General features: G+C 47.6%; 2 protein-coding genes across 10 annotated transcripts in view; both read left to right on the top strand.

Annotated features, from left to right (window-relative positions):
• JAKMIP1 (janus kinase and microtubule interacting protein 1) overlaps positions 1-2,549 on the top strand; it is an 85,609-nt gene extending 83,060 nt beyond the window's left edge. For all 8 annotated transcript variants that reach the window (XM_077934483.1, XM_077934482.1, XM_077934478.1 and 5 more), the window contains one exon: positions 1,257-2,549. In XM_077934483.1, the coding sequence (XP_077790609.1) occupies positions 1,257-1,289 (33 nt within the window). In that variant the 3' untranslated portion in view covers positions 1,290-2,549. The remainder of the gene's footprint in view (positions 1-1,256) is intronic.
• A 4,293-nt stretch (positions 2,550-6,842) lies between these two features.
• Positions 6,843-19,467, top strand: part of CRMP1 (collapsin response mediator protein 1) — a 37,204-nt gene continuing 24,579 nt past the window's right edge. The window contains exons 1-3 of one of the 2 annotated variants that reach the window (XM_028743917.2): positions 6,843-7,408; positions 14,660-14,748; positions 16,542-16,726. In XM_028743917.2, the coding sequence (XP_028599750.2) occupies positions 7,028-7,408; positions 14,660-14,748; positions 16,542-16,726 (655 nt within the window). In that variant the 5' untranslated portion in view covers positions 6,843-7,027. Of the gene's footprint in view, positions 7,409-10,859; positions 10,990-14,659; positions 14,749-16,541; positions 16,727-19,467 lie in introns of those variants that run through there. The other variant, XM_028743918.2, reaches the window with a different exon arrangement.

Here is a 19,467-nt window from a genome sequence, read left to right as displayed (position 1 = left end):
GCCACATTGATAAGAAATCAGTGCTGTGTTTGTCGTGGCTTCGCTTGCACAAGGTAATTCTCACAATTAGTACTATATAGTATATGTTTGATAGCTAAGGTAAAGGGACCCCTGGCCATTAGATCCAGTCGTGACCGACTCTGGGGTCGCGGCGCTCATCTCTCTTTATTGGCCGAGGGAGCTGGCGTACAGCTTCCAGGTCATGTGGCCAGCATGACTAAGCCGCTTCTGGCAAACCAGAGCGGCGCACGGAAACGCCGTTTACCTTCCCGCTGGAGTGGTACCTATTTATCTACTTGCACTTTGACGTGCTTTTGAACTGCTAGGTTGGCAGGAGCAGGGACTGAGCAACGGGAGCTCACCCTGTCATGGGGATTCGAACCGCCGACCTCTTGATCGGCAAGTCCTAGGCTCAGTGGTTTAACCCACAGCGCCACCCGCGTCCCGTGTTTGATAGCTAGTAGCTGTTAATTAGCAACACACTGGAAAGTAGTTTGCTGGGGATTTTGACACATATCAGTCCCCAGCCTGTCCCCCTTTATAAAGATCAGTAGCACATTAGGAGGAATTGCTTTTGAACAGTAGTATGTGGCACTCTGCGGGACGTGGGTGGCGCTGTGGGTAAAAGCCTCAGCGCCTAGGGCTTGCCGATCGAAAGGTCAGCGGTTCGAATCCCCGCGGCGGGGTGCGCTCCCGTTGCTCGGTCCCAGCGCCTGCCAACCTAGCAGTTTGAAAGCACCCCCGGGTGCAAGTAGATAAATAGGGACCGCTTACTGGCGGGAAGGTAAACGGCGTTTCCGTGTGCTGCGCTGGCTCGCCAGATGCAGCTTGTCACGCTGGCCACGTGACCCGGAAGTGTCTCCGGACAGCGCTGGCCCCCGGCCTCTTGAGTGAGATGGGCGCACAACCCTAGAGTCTGTCAAGACTGGCCCATACGGGCAGTGGCACTCTTGGTTGTATAGCTGGCTTTCAAACATCATAGAATTGTAAAGTTGGAAGGAACCCCAAAGGTTCATCTAGTCTAATCCAACTTGCTTGTCTCAGGAGTACTGCAAAAAAAGTTGCAGAATCAATTCCTGTATCTATTTGTTCTTAAATTAGATGATCTTACCAATTAATTACTTTTAAATATCTAAGAAAAATTTTTGCCGTGTCAACTTTGGACATATATTAGAAGAAAGAAGCCTAAAAGATTTTTCAAATTGTGCCTCACAATGAACTTACTTGCTATCTGTTATATTCTCTCTCTTCCTTAGGGTATGAAAAGGGCCTTTGGATTGAACCAATGAATTCGTGTGCAAATTTCAAAACTGTGCAAGCAGTTCGAAGTCAAAGTCTCTTTATTTTTCCTTGATGCAGTTTGCAACTGTTTGTATTTATATGTTAAGCTGTGGGCTATTTGGGTTCCTCTAGGTATTTTATAAAATTATAGCTATAAACTGGAATTATTTGATAAGTTGATATAAGCCAGCACACACTAAGAAACTTAGTGCACTTTTGAGACAAGTAAATTATTTATTATTATTTATTATATTTATATACAAAACAATGAATAAAAATGCAGGGGCCATGATTGACAGCAGTCTGAACTATGTCTACCTCTGTGAGTGTTATCGTTAGTCACCTACCTTTTTGTACCCAGTTGCATGATCTCAAAAGCACAGTCTTCGTTTCACATAAAGACATCTGCACTGGAGCTTTCAGTGCAAAGAAGCAGTGCTGGTTCAATCTAGAGCTACTACAAGAATGGAACGAATTAAAGAACTCAGATTTCCCTTTGATAAAGCTAACTCCAACTTACAAAGACTGGACGTTACCAAGAAAGGGAGAAACGACTCCAGGAGGAAGGAATGTCCAGGCGGATCGGGGCAACTCCTGTGTTAGAAGAAGAAGAACTTAGAAGTTCTGTGAAAACTGAAATGCTTGCAAAGAGATTATCGTGATCTCAGAAACAAAATTTAGTTTCTGGAAAGTGTTTGACTGGGGAAGTTGAGTATTAACAACTAAAATTCCTACTATGATGAAATGAGAGAAAAAACCACTCAGTAGAAGTTTAAGCTGTTGTGTAGTTTGGAGCTAGAAAAACTGAGGATGAAAGAATGAGTACTGAAAGAAACATTTAAAGAAACACAACCTGTTAAATAGAGCACCTTAATGCTTCCAGGGTAGGGAAAAACCTGGCCATAACCCCATTTATATGGATTTACAATATTGACCATTTACAGTATATTTAAAAAGTTCTAGTCAAACAAAAAAATGAGGATGGGTTAAAATATGAAGACACACAATGTTTGGCACAGAAGAAAATGTGATGTATGTATTTTTACAGCATTGGTAATAGAGATACACTTTCTTCACCTTTAAGAAAAGTTACAATAGCAAAAAAATAAAATAATCTCTTATTGGGAATGTTTCTTGACAAAAGATTGTGCAAAGATAGCCATATGGGATATTAGGAGTATTTCTTGGATGAATTCAAATAACTTTTTGTATCGGGTTTAATTAGTTACACATAGATTTAACTCTAATTAATGATGAACTGCAAAGAACAGGATAAATCTTCTTAGCCATTAAAAAGTACAAATCTAGCTAAAGGAAAAGCAGTAACCTAAAATAAGAGTAAAGAATCAAATGCAAAAATATTTTCATAATACCAATCCAGAAATATAGAAAACATGCAACAATCATGCTAAGTCAGAAATGATCTCAAAGTGGTTAAATTCATGTGATGTTGGGAGAGGGGAGTGATTTTTTTTATTTAAAAAACTTGTTGAAATATCCATCCCCCACCACCAAAGACAGAAGTACAGTGCTATTAATATGAACTTATTAAACCAACAACCTGCAAACTTTGAATTGAGCATGACCTACATGGGGAAAGTAGGATTGGACAACTTTATATTAAAAATGGAAAATGGAATTATCTATGCAGTGGTGGATATAGTACAATAACAAATCTGCCAAGAAATATGTTCTTGTCACAAAAAGGGCTGTGAGAAGTAATCCGAAATAGTAACTCATTGGCAGTGTTGTTCACAAGGAAAAAAAATAGCCTTAAATAAAGCTTATTATATCAGCCTCAAACGTTTTAATTGCAGCTTTGGGAATCAGCTTACAAGCACAAGTAAAATGTGTGTTTTTGCTTTAAAATCTAGAAGTCTATACTCTGCAGAAAATGTTATTGGGCAACTTGGGAAGCAGGTATGTTACAAAAGCATTATACAGTGGTACCTCGGGTTAAGTACTTAATTCGTTCCAGAGGTCCGTTCTTAACCTGAAACCGTTCTTAACCTGAAGCACCACTTTAGCTAATGGGGCCTCCTGCTGCTGCCGTGCCGCCGGAACACAATTTCTGTTCTCATCCTGGAGCAAAGTTCTTAACCCGAGGTACTATTTCTGGGTTAGCGGAGTATGTAACCTGAAGTGTATGTAACCTGAAGCGTATGTAACCCGAGGTACCACTGTATATGAGAGTAAAGAACCTTAGACTAAAGGCTGAAGAAAAATGTTTAGCTGATTTGGAGCATTATTCTAGAATTATTATTTTTTAAACCAACCCTTCAATATGATTGAACCACCGTATTATTGTTATATGGTGTAGTGGTGGTGGACTCGTAATCTGGGGAACCGGGTTCGCGTCTCCGCTCCTCCACATGCAGCTGCTGGGTGACCTTGCTAGTCACACTTCTCTGACGTCTCTCAGCCTCACTCACCTCGCAGAGTGTTTATTGTGGGGGAGGAAGGGAAAGGAGATTGTTAGCCGCTTTGAGACTCCTTAAGGGGAGTGAAAGGTGAGATATCAAGTCCAAACTCTTCTTCTTCTTCTTCTTCTTGCAACAATTGGTTGCTACCTGAATTGGCAAAACTGAGTCGTGGTGAATGCAGACTGGACTTCAACTTGGAATCAGATCTCTGCTGAGCCATGAACCTTGGAGACGGGGACCCTTATTGTTTTATCTGTTGCATCTTGACTGCTGAATTCAGGCTCCATGCAGATGGAGATGGAACCCTGGCAGAGTTCCTAATGCAAGCCTGCACAGTGGTTCTTCTAGTCCTGCCTTAATAGTACCTGGCTATCCCCCTGTTGCACAATGTCTACAACTTTCATACCAGGTAGGCAATTTTTTTAATATTATTTTTAAAGGTAAGTATGTACAGCTCTTCATTTTATGGGTGACTGCCTGGAAAGCATATGTATGGCACTTGGGTTCCGTGATGGAGGAGAGGCAGGATATAGGGTAAATGTCAGACATCAATAAATAAAGTATTTATTCCAGAACAGTTTACAATGCAAATTAAAACAAGGAACAGTAATGATGCTCAACTATTAAGAAACACAGATATTACTTATTCCCAGGGTTTTTAAAGTATAGCATTGTTCCAATACATAAAATGCAAATCATTAAAATCCCTGAGTAAATGAAAATGCCTTAACTGAATCAGCGGAACTGTTAGGGCCAGACATCTGGCACCCTGTTCAACCCAAAGGGCCCCATGCAGAGCTGGCATCTGATAGGCAGATCTCCTTGCCTCTCTTCCCTTGGGATTGAAGGTACCCCTGCCCGTACGGGCCAGTCTTGACAGACTCTAGGGTTGTGCACCCATCTCACTCAAGAGGCCGGGGGCCAGCGCTGTCCGAAGACACTTCCAGGTCACGTGGCCAGCGTGACAAGCTGCATCTGGCGAGCCAGAGCCACACACGGAAACGCCGTTTACCTTCCCGCTATAAAGCGGTACCTATTTATCTACTTGCACTTAGGGGTGCTTTCGAACTGCTAGGTTGGCAGGCGCTGGGACCGAACAACGGGAGCGCACTCCGCCACAGGGATTCGAACCGCCGACCTTTCGATCGGCAAGCCCTAGGCGCTGAGGCTTTTACCCACAGCGCCACCCGCGTCCCAATCCCTTGGGATTAGCAATTTAAAAAAAATGAAATGACAGGCTACTGGAACTTCAGGGGAGCTAGCTAGCCCAGTGTAGCATCTGCCAGCCAACCTCTGTGCCCCCACCTGCCTGCCTGCCTCCCATCCATCCAGCTAGCAGGGAGGGAGAGCAGTGGGATGGCAGGGGCAGAGGAGCCCCCTGAAGGCACCTGGTTCAGGGCCTCCTCAAACATTGGCACACTTCCAAATCCAATACCTAAAAGATGATATAATATATGCTTCCCCAAGGTGTTGGTGGAGATGTTCAGAAATTGGATCGTATGTCCGCCTATGGTGTGGTTGTACTAGAGGGCAAGAATTTGGGGGCAAGGTGAAAGATAATAAAATGGCTGTAGGTAAGCCTTCCTGGTGAGAGAGTTCTGTAACCAGAGCGTCACAGTCTAGCCTACCTCGCAGGATTGTTGTGAGGAAAAAATGCTTGGGGGGAAAGGATAATGTGCAACACATTTATCTCCAACAGATTAATGGAATGAAATAAAATGTAAAATATATATAGTTGGAAATAGTTCAAAGCAAGCCATCCTGCCCTAGTATTCATTGTGTGCTGCCTTGAATGTCCACACATACATACCTACAAAGATAAGTTGCCTCTAATATTCAATCCCTAGATTAATTTTATAGAGACCCTGGGAAGGCAACTAAGCCCAACTGAACATAATGAGGTTGACTTCATACATTGGTTTCTGCTGACATGAAGTAATTTTTCATCGATACTAATAATTTAATATTTGAAGAAGACAGCACTTTGCCCCTCATTTGTTGCATCCACATGCCTGCATTTTTTTGCATGATTATCAAAAACTGAAAGAAAATTGGCTATTCCCACCTACCCGAAGCTAGCTCTGACTGCGGAATACAGGCTGCAGAACTGTCAATAGTCACCTTTAGAAAGCAGATTGGCAAGAATCAGTATCCGTGCCTCCCAAGCCGAGAGAGCATGGACCAGAAACTGGAACAGTTTGCTTCTTGTTCTCCGCTAGTGACTTCCTCGGCAGCCTGGGTGCCCGAGCACCCACAACATTCCCCATAAAGGGGCTGGTCACCCACAATTTTCGGTGCCAGGGCCATGCACGCTGCATGGCACCCATGCCCCTGGTACCCATGGTTCCGCAGCCATCAGCGTCGGGTCTACTCGGCCTCGCCTGCCCGCTTTCTCCTAGATCAGTCCGTCCGCCTTCCTTGCTGCGCTGGTTGCTTTCCCTTCTGCCTCCTCCCTCCCTCCCTCCTTCCTTTCCCCCCCTTTTCCTCCTGCAACTCTCGCAGCCTCTCTCCGTCTTTCTCCCCTCCAGGCCCTACTGGGCGCTCCGCTAACCCTTCTAATAGCGACCCAGAAGAGCGGAGGAGAGACCTGGGGAACGCGGAGAGAGCGCGGGCTCCCAGCCACTGCAGAGGCGTGACTTTTGCGCCTTGCTGGGGGCCAAGCCGCCCACCCCGGAAGCGCGCCCTTGCCTTTGGGCAACGCAGAGCTCTTTCTCGGCCGGCGCTTCGCTTCCCGGCGGCGGCGGCTGCTCCGTGGTGCTGAACGGACAGCTCCCTCGGCGCGCAGGGGCGGAGCCGGGCCGAGGCCGCCCCTTCCCCGCGCGGCTGCCGGCGACCCGCGGCCTCTTCCTCCGTCCTTCCGCCCGCCCGCCCGCCCGGGACAGCAGCCCCTGCCGCTCCCCGGAGCCCGGCAGCCGCTTGGAGGCGGGAGGCGCGCCGGCCTGGCCTTGCGCTCGGCGTCCGGGAAGCCCCTCCCCCGGAGAGAGGCGAGGCTCGGGGCTCCCGGCGTCCGGCTGCGCGGCCCTCGGCGGCGTGCGCTGCTTCTGCGCGCGACCTTCCGCCTCCGATCGCGGCCGGGCTGCGGCGCTGCAATCCCTGCTGACGCCGCCGCCGCCGCCGCCGCCTGGGCTCGCCGCTTCCCATTCGCCCGCGCCGCTTCTCCAGCCCCCTCCCCGCCGCCTCGTCCTTTGTACTTTCTTTCACGTGTTCCGGGCGGGCGAGGGTCGGTCCGGGCAGGGGAAGAGGAGCGCTCGGGAGGCGGGCGGGCGGGCGGGCGGCTTCTCCTCCCGGCAAGGCGCGAAGGGCCCCCGCCCCGTGGCGCGAGGATGGCGGAGAGGAAGAGGATCTGGAACACGGAGGACGACCTGCCGGTCTACCTGGCGCGGCCGGGCACCACGGCGCAGACGCCCCGCCAGAAGTACGGCGGCATGTTCGCCTCGGTGGAGGGCGCCTACGAGAACAAGACCATCGACTTCGACGCCTACAGCGTGGGCCGCAAGGGCTCGCGCACCCCGCGCAGCGGCAGCCGCCACGACCTGCTGGACGGCGCCGGCGGAGACAGCTACAGCGAGACGGCCAGCGACGTCAGCGAGATCTCGGGCTCGGTGGTCAGCTCGCCCAGCGGCGACAGGGAGGCCCGCGCGCCCGCCGTCGAGATCCGCTACCCGGCCGGCAAGGAGCCGCCGCGCGGCGCCCACAATGGCAAGGTAAGCGCGGCGGGGCTCCCCAGGCCCAGCAGGCGCCGCCCGCCCCAGTCGCGGCTCCCCCTGCAGGGCTCGCTGCGGAATCGGGGAGGAGAGCCGCGCCAGGCCCGGCAGCGCCGGCAGCAGCAGCAGCCAGGCCAACCCAGCGCCCGAGGAGGGGAGCGGGGAGCGGCGGGCTGGCTTCTCCGGGGCTGCAAAGGATGTCTCTCGGGGAGGAATGCGGTGGGAAGTGCGGGCGTCGCGCTCTCTCTCGCTCATCAAACGTCACTTGGCCCTTAGCTAGCATGTCAGGAATATACTGCAAAAAGTGCCCCCCCCCGCTGAAATCTGATTTTATTTGCTGCTCTATTTAGCTGTCGTCTCATAACCAAAGGTCTGGGAGTGACAGTCAAAGCAATTCAACATGCAAATTCAATAAAACCCACAGTGCCCACTAATACAAAACAGCCATATCTTAATGATGGACCACATCAGAGAGGTCTAGAGGGGGGTCTTGCCATCTGGACAGCCAGGACCTCCATATGCACACTCCCCAGGCTTGCATCAATGGGAGGTCGCTTCCGTGCTGCTAATGCATGGTTTTGACTTCACCCCTGGAGCTGCAGTCCATTCTCTCTCAAGATAGGATGCCTACAGCCAAGGACAGCCAACAATCCCCTTCCTTTGCAAGTCTGGAAGAAAGCTATTCAATGGAGGCTGCTCAGCTAGGGCAGTCAGATGTGCATGCAGGTGCTAAGAACTTGTGTGCAAATGCTCTGAATATGAATGCCCTATGAATGCCCTATGATTGAAGTGTGTCAGTATCAGTTTCTCTTTTCATGATTACTTACATCAACTTATCCCTAAAAACAAAAAAAATTCCTTCCAGTAGCACCTTAAAGACCAACTAAGTTAGTTCTTGGTATGAGCTTTCGTGTGCATGCACACTTCAAGGAATGCTACTGGAAGGAATTTTTTTTGTTTTGACTATGGCAGACCAACACGGCTACCTATCTGCAACTTATCCCTGCCACACATGTGTGTTGGGGAGCTGTCTCTTTTAACGCACTGTATCTTACCTCTGTGGCTAACAGTTTAGGTAGTAGCTCAAGCAGTTGCAAGCCCTGCAAATTCAAGAATTTTTGAATTCTGTAAAGTCAGACAGTTTTCATCTGGAGTTCTGGTTGTGCAGCTCCAGCTTTTCTGAGCTCATCAATGGGCAATGGCTTCTCTGTGCTTTGCTTGACCTTTCTTTCAGAAAAGCTGAGCAGTTAGCTAATTTCTATTTGGAGTCACTGGAGCATAGCAACACTCAGTCAAGTTTGGTTATGGGGGTTGCGAGCGGGTGGGGGGGACGACAATGACTAATGAGCTGATCAAGAAACCCGTGTTGATTGGCTGCCTAGTAACCTTTTGTTAAGGAAGAACATCTAGCGTTCAGTTGTCATGGCATGCAAGACTTGGGAAGGTTAGTTCACATACCCTAATATCATTCATATACATCCAGATATTTACAGTTATCTCCTCCCCCAAATGAAAAATCAAGTGTCTTTCAAGGATTTGATCAGAAATGGAAGCTGTTGAAAGAATGGCATTGTTTTATTATTGTACAAGAAAACTTGCTAGTGATTTGTGACCTGCCGACATCTGTATGTCTTCAGCTGTGCATTGCAATGAACACTGGAGAAAGGGAAGACTGTAAAATTGTAGCAAAACCTTTTGAGCAAGGTCATTATTGGAATTCTTCCAGATATTGAAGCCTTCAGAAATGTATCACTTTTTCAAGGCCATAATTTGTTCTTGGCACACGGGAAATTAAAGGGAAAGATGTTTCCCACTATCCCTACTGAAACCCATTGTGACTGCAGTTAGCCAAGCTTATAACAGTCCAAACATCCCATAATCTGCTCACCAAATAGGCTGGTTGGACTTGCCTGCCATTGCAATGCAGCATGATCCACCCTCTAAATATCCAGGATCTGTTTCTTCACAATATTACAGACCCACTGAAATTAATGGACCTAAATTAATCATGTCCACCAACTTGAATGGGTCTAGTCTGAGTAGGACTAGCACTGGATACAATCCTTTGCGTAGGATAATGAAGAACATAATTCTCTTTGGGCACTCCACATCCCTCAGGCAGTAAGGGAAAGCAGGGATGGGCATGTTAGCTCTGGCCCCTTGTTGCCTTCCACAAGTTGGAGCAATAATTTCAGGAGCAGGACCCTACTCTGTCCATATATGCTTTCCCTTTCCTGATTTAGAACCCTAGAAAAACCAGGGTTCCAGATTTAAGATAACCAACCTGGTGCTGTGAAAATATGGGAGGAAGAAAAAGTGAACTGAGTTAATACTGTGGCCAAAGTACTGATTTTCAGATATGTCTTGAAGCTGGCTATTAGAAACTGCACAGAACTGTGTTTTAAGAAGTGAATGGCATGGGAGAGAGTTTGTCTCCCTCCTATATGAAATTGTCATCAGTGAGCATCATATTGCTAGGAAAGTCATAGAGAAGCAGTCCTCAAAGGATGTTTAGCTGCAACCATCATGACACATACACACTAGTTACATGTAGGTGTCTCCTCAGCCCCATTCTTGTTGCCCATCATTTGAAATGTGGTTTTGCAGAAAACATGCGCCAGTTTACTTGGTTCTCATAGTTATATCGAATTTTATTTGTGTGCATATGCCTTCCAGTCCAGTGACTTGGTTCTGTGTGCTCAAAAGGGCAGCTTAAAAGCTCTTGCAGACAGAGGATGGCCTGTTTAGTTCTCCTTTGGTGGGACCAGCTGAAAAGGCGGGTGGCTGTCCTGTTCCTTCGGATGCTTAGAGACAGTTGAGGAGGTTGAAAGGGACATATCTGCCTCTGATTTCCCCTCCAGTCCAATGTCTGGTCAAACTGGTTTCGCAGGGATGTGAAGCACCCCAGAACAATATGGGGAGATGATGACAGAAGCTAAGAATAGCACCAGCCTCTTCACACCTTTCAGGGTCCACCCCGAAGTCAGATCTGGCAGATCCTGAAGCTGGTCTTTCTATTTCCTCTCCCCCGCTTGTTCCCGATGAAGCTCTTCGCGCACCTGTTCTTCCCTGGCGGGGAGGCGCCATTTTGGGGTTCGCCTCAGGGGCCCCCGTGCCCTGACCATTTCCCCCTCTCGGGCAAAGGGCGCTTCCTTCCTCGGCAGCCAGAGCGAGCAGCGGGAGGCTTCTGGGCGGGCGCCGTCCTGCGCCTGACCGGACTCTTGGGAGGCTGGGACACAATGGCGGCGCGCACTCTGGGCCAGGCCCTCCCGGGGCCCTTTTCTCCGGCCGGGGTCCGAGCGGGAGGCGGCGTTTTCCGAGGAAGCGCTTCCTGGGTGGGGAAGCGGCCTTGCCAGCTGCAGCCCCCGCAGCCGCCTCTAGACGGAGCTCGTCCTCGCCCAGGCCCGGGGGGGGGGGGGAGCCTCTCCTTCGATCCGCCGCGCCCCTCCTGCCCGCCCGCCTGCCTGGCGACTCCTCGGCCGGCGCCGCCGCGCTTTGTTGTGCCGCCGCCGGGCGCGCCCCTCTCCGCAGCCGGAGGCATGTCTGGCCACCAAGGCAAAAAGAGCATCCCGCGCCTCACGGTGAGCAGCAGGCGCGGCCCCTCCGCCCGCGCGCCGAAGACTCCCTTTGTCCGCTGAGCGGGGGGGGGGGTCGCCTGGGGGGCCCACGTCGCGTGTGCCGCCCTGAGGGCTGAGCGGGCGGAGGGCGGGCGTCCCCTGGGGCCGCGACGGGGCAGCAGCGCCCCTTCCTGGCTGCGGAGGCGCGGAGCCAGGCGGGCCCAGCAGAACAAAAGAGCGCGGGGAGCCGGGCGCGCGCCTGCAGGGCAAGGGGGCAGCCGCCCCCGCCAGGCTGAGCACCTGCCGGAGGGGGGGGGGAGCCGGGCGGGTGTCTCCAGCATATAGGATCCCAGGCGGGGTTTCCCAAGGGGGCTTAATGACAGAAGCAGCGCGGCCAAGAGCTGCGAGGGAGCTTGGATGTCCATCGTGGAGGCGCCCTGGGTTTTCCGAAGCGGAGCAGCCAGCCCCACATCGCCCCGTGCAAAAGGCATTGGGGGCGCGTCCCTCGGGCTGGAGCCATCCGCGATAGAGGGAAAGGGGAGCTAGGTGCTTCTTTCCTCGCGCAGCGCGGGCGCAGGCCTCCGCCAATTGCCACCAGGCTGTCAAGAGGTGCGCGGCGGAATCCTGCCACATGCTTCCTTGGAAGCCAGTCCCATTGTGTTCAGCGGGGCTCACTCCCTGCAAATGTGATTAGGGCCGCATGTTTGGACTTCTTTTAAAGGGCAACGCAGAGAAGGAGGAAATTCTGCGGCACAGGAAATTGTGAAGTGCACAAAAGGCTGCCTGCTCTAGGGTGGCAGGTGGCGCATTGTGTACTATTCACAGATAGAAACATAGGGATGTGATACAGCGCGATGTCGCTCTAACACCACGTGGAAAAGGAGAAGCTGTGGCTGCCCACAGGTTTCCTTCTGAAAATCCAGGTATTGCTGGGAGCAACCAGGAATCCATCTGGATATTATTATTATAAAATTTATATACCACCCATACCCACAGGGCGGTTCACAGGATTTATTTTAAGCAATAAAGAATGTACTTGTTTCTCTTTGAGACTCCACCCGTTTATCCAGACACCCAGGGTTGTGCAAATCTATTTTGTTAAGAATCTTGCTAGTCTTCTCCATGTTTCATGAAAACCTCTCAGATTTATAGCTTAGGAATAAACCTTAATGTTTGCTTTAACTTTCCTTGTGGCAGCAACTGGTTGTAATGTGCGGATGTGTGGGTTGTCTGTTTCCCCAAAACATTGATTAGTTCCCCCTCTGAAATCTGATGAACCTCCAAACCTGTTTCAAATTGCAAGTTAGGTGAAATTCTTGATTGCAACCCTGATCACAACATTAAGTAAGGGATAGTTGGGTCCAGGGACAAATTTGATTAGGGGTTAGTCCCACAAGTTGCCAGGAACTTAACTGCATAAGGAAGATGCAAGAATCTTAGAACTGTCCAGCAATATTAAGGCAGCAATTTTCAGTATGTGGAGGACATTCAACCCCACCAGCACCAAACCGGGCAATATTTCAACCCCCCTCCTCTTGCCCCCAACAAACATTTGGCATTTTGTGGCTGTTGAACAGACTTGTTCCTTGTGGGGGTTTTGGAGGTGAACCCCCCTTAGGCACCAGAAGGAGTGAATACAGCATAGAGCAGGGGACCAGGTGAGTGTTAACTCCTAGCAGCCACTCTGAAGAACACAAACTGTTTATATGACAGTTACTTTTCACTGACAGAAAAATTATTTTGAACAAACCAATTACCGTATTTTTCGCTCTACAACACGCACCCGACCATAACACGCACATAGTTTTTAGAGGAGGAAAATCCGTAGGCATGCCACCCGTAGGCATTTCTTCCATAACACGCACAGACATTTCCCCTTACTTTCTAGGAGGAAAAAAGTGAGTGTTATGGTGCAAACGAAGAGGTTCTAATCACACCCTCTTGATAAAACATGTGAATTTGAAGCACAGGGGGGAAAGGCAGGGTCGCTGGAGCAGCTTGGTTTATTTTAATGCACCTGCTCATGTCTCTTTAATGCACAAGCTTTTAGTCGGCAAACTTCCCCCTGCTGTTTATTTCTGTGTCAAGAAAGCCTTCACCAGCTGAAAGTCTGCATGCTAGACAGCTAGTCAAGATGCAGGAGCAGGTCCAGGAACCAAGGTGTTACACCAAGATCATCTGGAGGGTCCATTGGTCCTCACACTTAAAGCTTGTGGACTCTCTGAGTTTAACTGCTCCTCAGCCTTAACTACTGTTTCTCTGCGGCTGCAGTATAGGACTCAGGGAAACAGAGTTGCCCTGTTTTTCCTGCCAGGTTCCCCATGCCTTCAAATCTACATTACAACACACATCTGTGGGTATATGCTCATTTTTTGAGCCACAGGGTGGTTGGAGTTCTTCAGGAAAAAGGCTAACTCATACAGGACAATTAGATGAACTGTTTCTGTTACCCATTTTAGAATATAATTAACAAATTCATATAGCTTTCTTATAATAGCTTCATCAGTATCTGAAAATTCAAACAGAGGCTCTTTATCCTGTCCAATGCTAAATGTAAATACACGAAACTTGTTAACATACCATATTTCTAGCACACATTATAAGCAAAATGATCAAGGCTTATTTTAAGTTTAAAGGTTGGCTGGAATTTTTTGTTGTTGCCCAGTTACAAATTGGAGCCAAATTCTTGCAGAGAGTTGTACTTTGATTTAGCAACTCAGTGACTGCAAAGCTTATCTTGCCTATTTGAACTCCCAATAACAAAATTTAGGAAGCAAAAAAAAAAAAGTATTTGCAGGACGGGGTTGTCTGTTGTAGAGATGCTCACACATAACCTGGTTGAAAACTCCTAATAATCATATATTGAAAGTGTTTCTGGTTGGACAGTCAGTTGGAAAAATGTAGTAGACCCTATAAATAGCCCCTCTGACCAAACTAACTTTTGGAAAATAAAAAGGATATCAAAGAAATGGTTTTAACTGACCAGGAGTTTTTCACTATTAAAGGAAAACATGGTGTCTTATAATCACCTAATGTTCAGAAGCATCCATTACAGGGGCTAGGGGATCATACCTCTTGGATACAGAATAAGAAAAATTAATACATTCAGCAAATACACTGGCCACTTTTGGGTTTGGTAATGGGTTCTAAAAGATCTCTACTGGGAGAATGTTTTCTGGAATAGAAAATAAGTGTTAGCTCGAAGGTGGAAATGGGCAAAGAAGAGGATTTAGTCAGGGCCACCCACCATCACACAAGCCCCACAGCCCTGCTCTGCACTGATATCTCCTTTGGCGATGAACTTGTGCTGGTCCTGCTAAAAAAAAGCCAGTCTGTGAAGGTTCCTGGCACACAGCTAAGAAGAGCAGCCGTAGTCCATTTCGATGTTGAGAAAGGGGTGCTAATTGTGTTGGTATCTGCTTGGTTGGAGATAATGTTGAACATTTCAGAACTTATTTCTCACAAGTTACCAGAGACACATTAGGTGGCTAAAAACTTTGGAGTTTTTAGATGTAAAGAAGTTGACTTTAAGTAGCAGGAAATGTGACCTGAGAACAGATATCCTAATCTAGAATTACAGCAGTGATCGTACTCTTGAAGATCGTACTCTTAAGACCTTGTGCTGTTGATGGTTAACTACATGTTTTTAAGTAAGCTATTAGACCTAATTCTTTTTCTCCTTTCCCCCCTTCAGAGTGAACGCCTGCTCATTAAAGGTGGACGGATTATTAATGATGACCACTCCTTCTATGCAGATGTTTACCTGGAAGATGGGCTGATAAAGTTAGTTTTAAAACTTTGAACTTTCTGTGTATGTTTGGTGATGCAAGAGCTGCTAGCAACATTATGGTGTACTTGCCTATTTAACATCTCTTATCTATAGTCAAAACTACAGGCTCCCCCATCCAGTCTTTTCTGATATCAGTAGACTGGATTGATTCCAGCCCAAAGTTTCTATTTGGGGTATGTTCACATTAGCAAGGTCAAACACACACCCCTTCTGTGTTTCACACTGCATTTCAGTGTTGTTAACATTAGAGGGGCGGGATGTCTTCACCCAACAGACATAAACTTTTTGGTTTCTCTGCCCCTGCAACACCTGCCCTCCCAAACTCCTATTTTGTCATCTGCGCATCATACATGCACTCATCTGTGCATGTATGATGGGTGTTAGGATTTGTTCACATTAACCACTTCTTCTGCATCCAGTTTTTTAGTTAGATTGAAGCTGGCTTGAGCAAGGTGCCATGTGAATGTGACTTAAAAAACTTTCAGTGGGAGCAAAGTGTTAGTGAACAGAAACAAATACGGGTAAATAAACATAATAAATTAAATCACCTTCTAAGGCACCAGTAACTTTTCTGATGCAAAACTGTTTTGTTTTTGCAGATTACTGTAATTTTCCATAAAACTTTTCAGTATGATTTTTTTCAGAGAAAACCCTTTAGTGCTTTAGTGTGAGATCTCCAGCCAAACTAGCCTTCCACTTAGCAAAATTTGCAGTATTTGGTATTGACCCAATTTATATGTAAACCGCATTGATGCAGTGATGCTCCAAAGAATGTGGAGAGTGTTTCATGTGTGTGGAGTGACTGAGCTGGATTTTTGTAAACTTCTTAGATGTTTTTTAAAATCAAGCAGTATATAAATTCTGTTAAATAAGATAAATGAAATTTAATTTCTTTGTTCTCTAAATCAGTGGTTCACAATTAGCTAAGTACTGTGCACTCACTGTTTTTCAAAAGCCAAGCCATAGACCCCCTCTTTTGAAATTTTTGATATCTCTGTGGCAGTTTTTGTTATGTGAATGGTGTCACGGACTCCCTGGGTGGGTTGCACGGAATCCCTGAGGTTCGCAGGCCACCAGTAGGGAACCACATCTCTAAATGTTTAGTTGGCATGGCTGAAGCTTGTTCAGCCACCCCACAGCTGCACAGCTGTTGTTTCACTGTAGCACTGCCTACAGGCAACTGTGTCCATGGAGTTCCAGGGTCTACCTTTGGCTCTAGCTTCTAAGTTCTGGTACATCTTAAGAATGTTCATTGCAGAGGGTTGGACTACATGCTCCTTGAGATCCCTTCTAACTCTATAATCCTGTGATTCTGTGATTCTTCGATGATACCATAAGAACCCATTTGGGGGATGTATGAGAGGGACAGCGCAAGAGAGGTTTGCAAGAAGCAACTGACAACTTTAATCAATTATATTATCAGAAGAACTATACAACCCAAATAGTTCATCAAACTTCACAAAGGCATGGGCAATTTGCACCATTCTTCACTGTGCTGTAAGGGAAGCTACAGAATATGACACAAGCAGTTTGTAGGAATTCTAAGCAGCATAAAGACCAGCCCATGAGATACTGTAGCTAAACTTTCATTTGCAGGATCTATGGTTGCAAAATGCATGCAAAAATGCAGTGAGATCTATTGGGATGCAGGATGCTGTATAATCACTTGTTAGACCCTAATATGTACATGATTCCGCTGAAGTTGAGGTTTATATTTGAAACCTTCAAGATTGTTGTTAATGTTTCTAGACAAAAGAACCAAAATAGCCTTATTCCTTTTCGTCAGACAAATAGGAGAGAATTTGATTGTTCCTGGTGGAGTGAAGACCATTGAGACGAATGGGCTTATGGTTATTCCTGGAGGCATCGATGTCAATACTTACCTGCAGAAGCCCTCTCAAGGCATGGTGGCTATTGATGATTTCTATCATGGCACAAAGGCAGCTCTAGGAGGAGGCACTACCATGATCAGTAAGTACCGGAAATGCTCAGCACTTCATAAAGGAAAAGCTGAGGATGTGTCCCATTCATAGAAGCATTAGAGAAAGGTTTAGTTTCATATGGCACAGGAGAGCAAACAAGTAAGTCCAGACCTTTCTCCCCATTAAATATAGTAATCGCTGAAGCTTCAGTGGCTGTGATGATATGTGCAAATGGGTTATCGAGACTGAAGGAAAACAAACTGCTGGTGAATGAAAACATTAGATTTTTATCTGAATATATTATTGTTGTTATTATTGTTGTTGTTGTTATTTCAGTTTATTAGTTCCTTACCACATAAGTCTCCAAGTGACTTCAAAAAATTGAAAGCTGAAAGAATGGCAAAAAACCCTGAAAAAGGACAATGTAATACAATGGTAACCATACCTGCCCTGGGACCATAAGGGTGAAGGGGAAGGAAGGAAGGAAGGAAGGAAGGAAGGAAGGAAGGAAATAATTTATAAAAGAAATCTATTGAAACAGCAGCAAAAGCATAGCTGTCAACCTTCCCTTTTTTTGCGGGAAATTCCCTTATTCTAACGCTACTTCCCGCTGCTATCCCGGATTGATAGATATCCCATAGACTGTCCCTGGGACAGGTGAGGCTGCTGATCCCTTATTTTCAAATCTGAAAGTTGACAGCTATGAGCAAAAGGATTCAAAATATAACAGGCAGCGACCATTTCGCAGGGGGGTTCCATTCTTAGCCCCCACATGCGTTGGCAGACAGCGTATAAGAGTGCCCTGCCCTATTATGCCCCACCCCTTTCTCCCCGTTCTGCCCTCATTTTGCCACCTTCTGGGTCTCTGAAAGGACCCGTGCATGTGTCAATTGGAAGCGCCGAAAATGGTCGCCACCGGTAGTAGTAATAATAATAATAATAATAATAATCATCATCATCATCATCATTATCCATCAAATGCCTGGGAGAATAGGTAAGTTTTTACTTAGCATAGAGACGGTGTTAAGTGATGGAGCAGGGTGGACCTCACTGGGGAGAGCTTTCGAAACTTCCATGAGAGGAGCACCCAGAGAAGGGCCCTGGATGAAAACCAGAGGGTCTGGGTAGGTTCAAATCATGAGTGGGGTTTGAAAATATATTGGGGCTCTGAGCCATATAGAGATTTACGGTTACATCACCACTTTGAATGGGGCTTGGAAATGAACAGGCAGCCACTGCAGCTGAGTCAAGGGCCGGTGCCACGTGATCCATTTGCCCTAAACCTCTTAGCAATCAGGTGGGTGCATTCAATGCTGCCTAGTCCGAATCATCTTCAGAGACACCCCTGTGCAATTACATTGCAGTAATCCAGAGGGACGCTGTCTAGAGCATCCTGCATGCCACTCAATTGGACAGGAGAGCCATCCTCTAGCAGCATCTCAGTCTTGTCTAGGTTAAACTTCAGTCCATTGGTCCTCATTCAGTCCATTGTGACCAGGCAACAGTTCAGCACATCCGCTGCCTCACCTGCAGAAGATGAAAATGAGAAACAGAGCTGGCTGTCCTCAGAAATCTGATAACAATGTGCTCCAAAACTGAGTATGACCCCACTTAGCAGTTTTAGTGTCATAACGTCAGTAAAACACTTCACATTTCATCTTAGTGTGTGTGATCACACCGGCTTTGGCTGGTTTAATTGTGGCCCTGTGTAGAAAACTTGAGCATAGCTCAGTGATACATCCTCTGTATCACTGTAATATGCTCCTTGCGTGGCGAGTCCCCCCCCCCCTGAAAATAAAGACACATAACCCAATTATTAAGGTTAATGGGCTAAATAAGGCCACAACTTTATTGGTTACAGGTGATAAGCGGTATTGGCTTAGGCATTGGTCCTAACCAACTATATCCGGTTCAGCCTGAAGTCTGGGAAGGGTTAACCACCAGTAAGGGGAGTCCTGCTGATGCACATCAACTAGGAACTCCCCCGGGGTCACCGATAGGGGGCGTGCTTTAGGCCCTCACCTCCATAGGCTTCGGACAGCGCCACGCCCCCCGGAATCCTTTATCAGACTTCAATATGCAGGGCAGGTGATGGCGCTTCTTCCCCTCTTCCATCTATAGAACAATACCAATGCCTAACCACCAATACCAAGAAAGTTGTGATGATTTGCTATGAGGTAAGTGAAAACCAAGTGGCTGGTGCCAATTTGCCAAGTGGAAAAAATTCCTACCAGACCCCTCAATGGCGACCAACCAAGGTCCATAGCAAGGTCAAGGAACAAAAACCTTAAAGGGCGGGAGGGTGGGAAACAGGAACAGCTGGTAGGCAGGAAAAGAGGGAGATCCCTGGCGCTGCCTGCCTTAAATAGGGCAGGCCATGCCCCCAGAGCCAGCTGATTGGCTGGCCAGGGAGTGACGCGGCCGGGGATTCCCTAAATCGCTCGGGGGCTGGGCTCCAGCCGCTGTGTGCATGGTGGGGCCGTGAAGCCCGCAACCCCACCTCCTCTGCAGGGCGGAAGTGGCTTTATGGGACTATTTTTAAAGGCTATTAGGAAGCCAGTTGGTACAGAACATAGCAACAAGAATGCTGGTACCAAGTTATCTAAAGGACCACGTGCATGTTTATGAACTTTCCTGGGCTTTCAGATCTGCTTCTGAGGCCCTGCATTAGTCTGATGGGTACCAGGTACAGGGCCTTTCAGGTGGTGGCCCTATAGTTATGAATGCTCTCCCTTGGAAAGTATGAGTGACCCCATCTTTGGAAATGTCTAAGAAACTACTAAAAAAATT

The sequence above is a fragment of the Podarcis muralis genome, chromosome 9, assembly GCF_964188315.1.
Source record: "Podarcis muralis chromosome 9, rPodMur119.hap1.1, whole genome shotgun sequence".
In the NCBI taxonomy this organism is placed as follows: Eukaryota; Metazoa; Chordata; class Lepidosauria; order Squamata; family Lacertidae; genus Podarcis; species Podarcis muralis.
The sequence above is the reverse complement of the archived record's forward strand: the minus strand, read 5'-3'. Positions and strand labels throughout refer to the sequence as shown.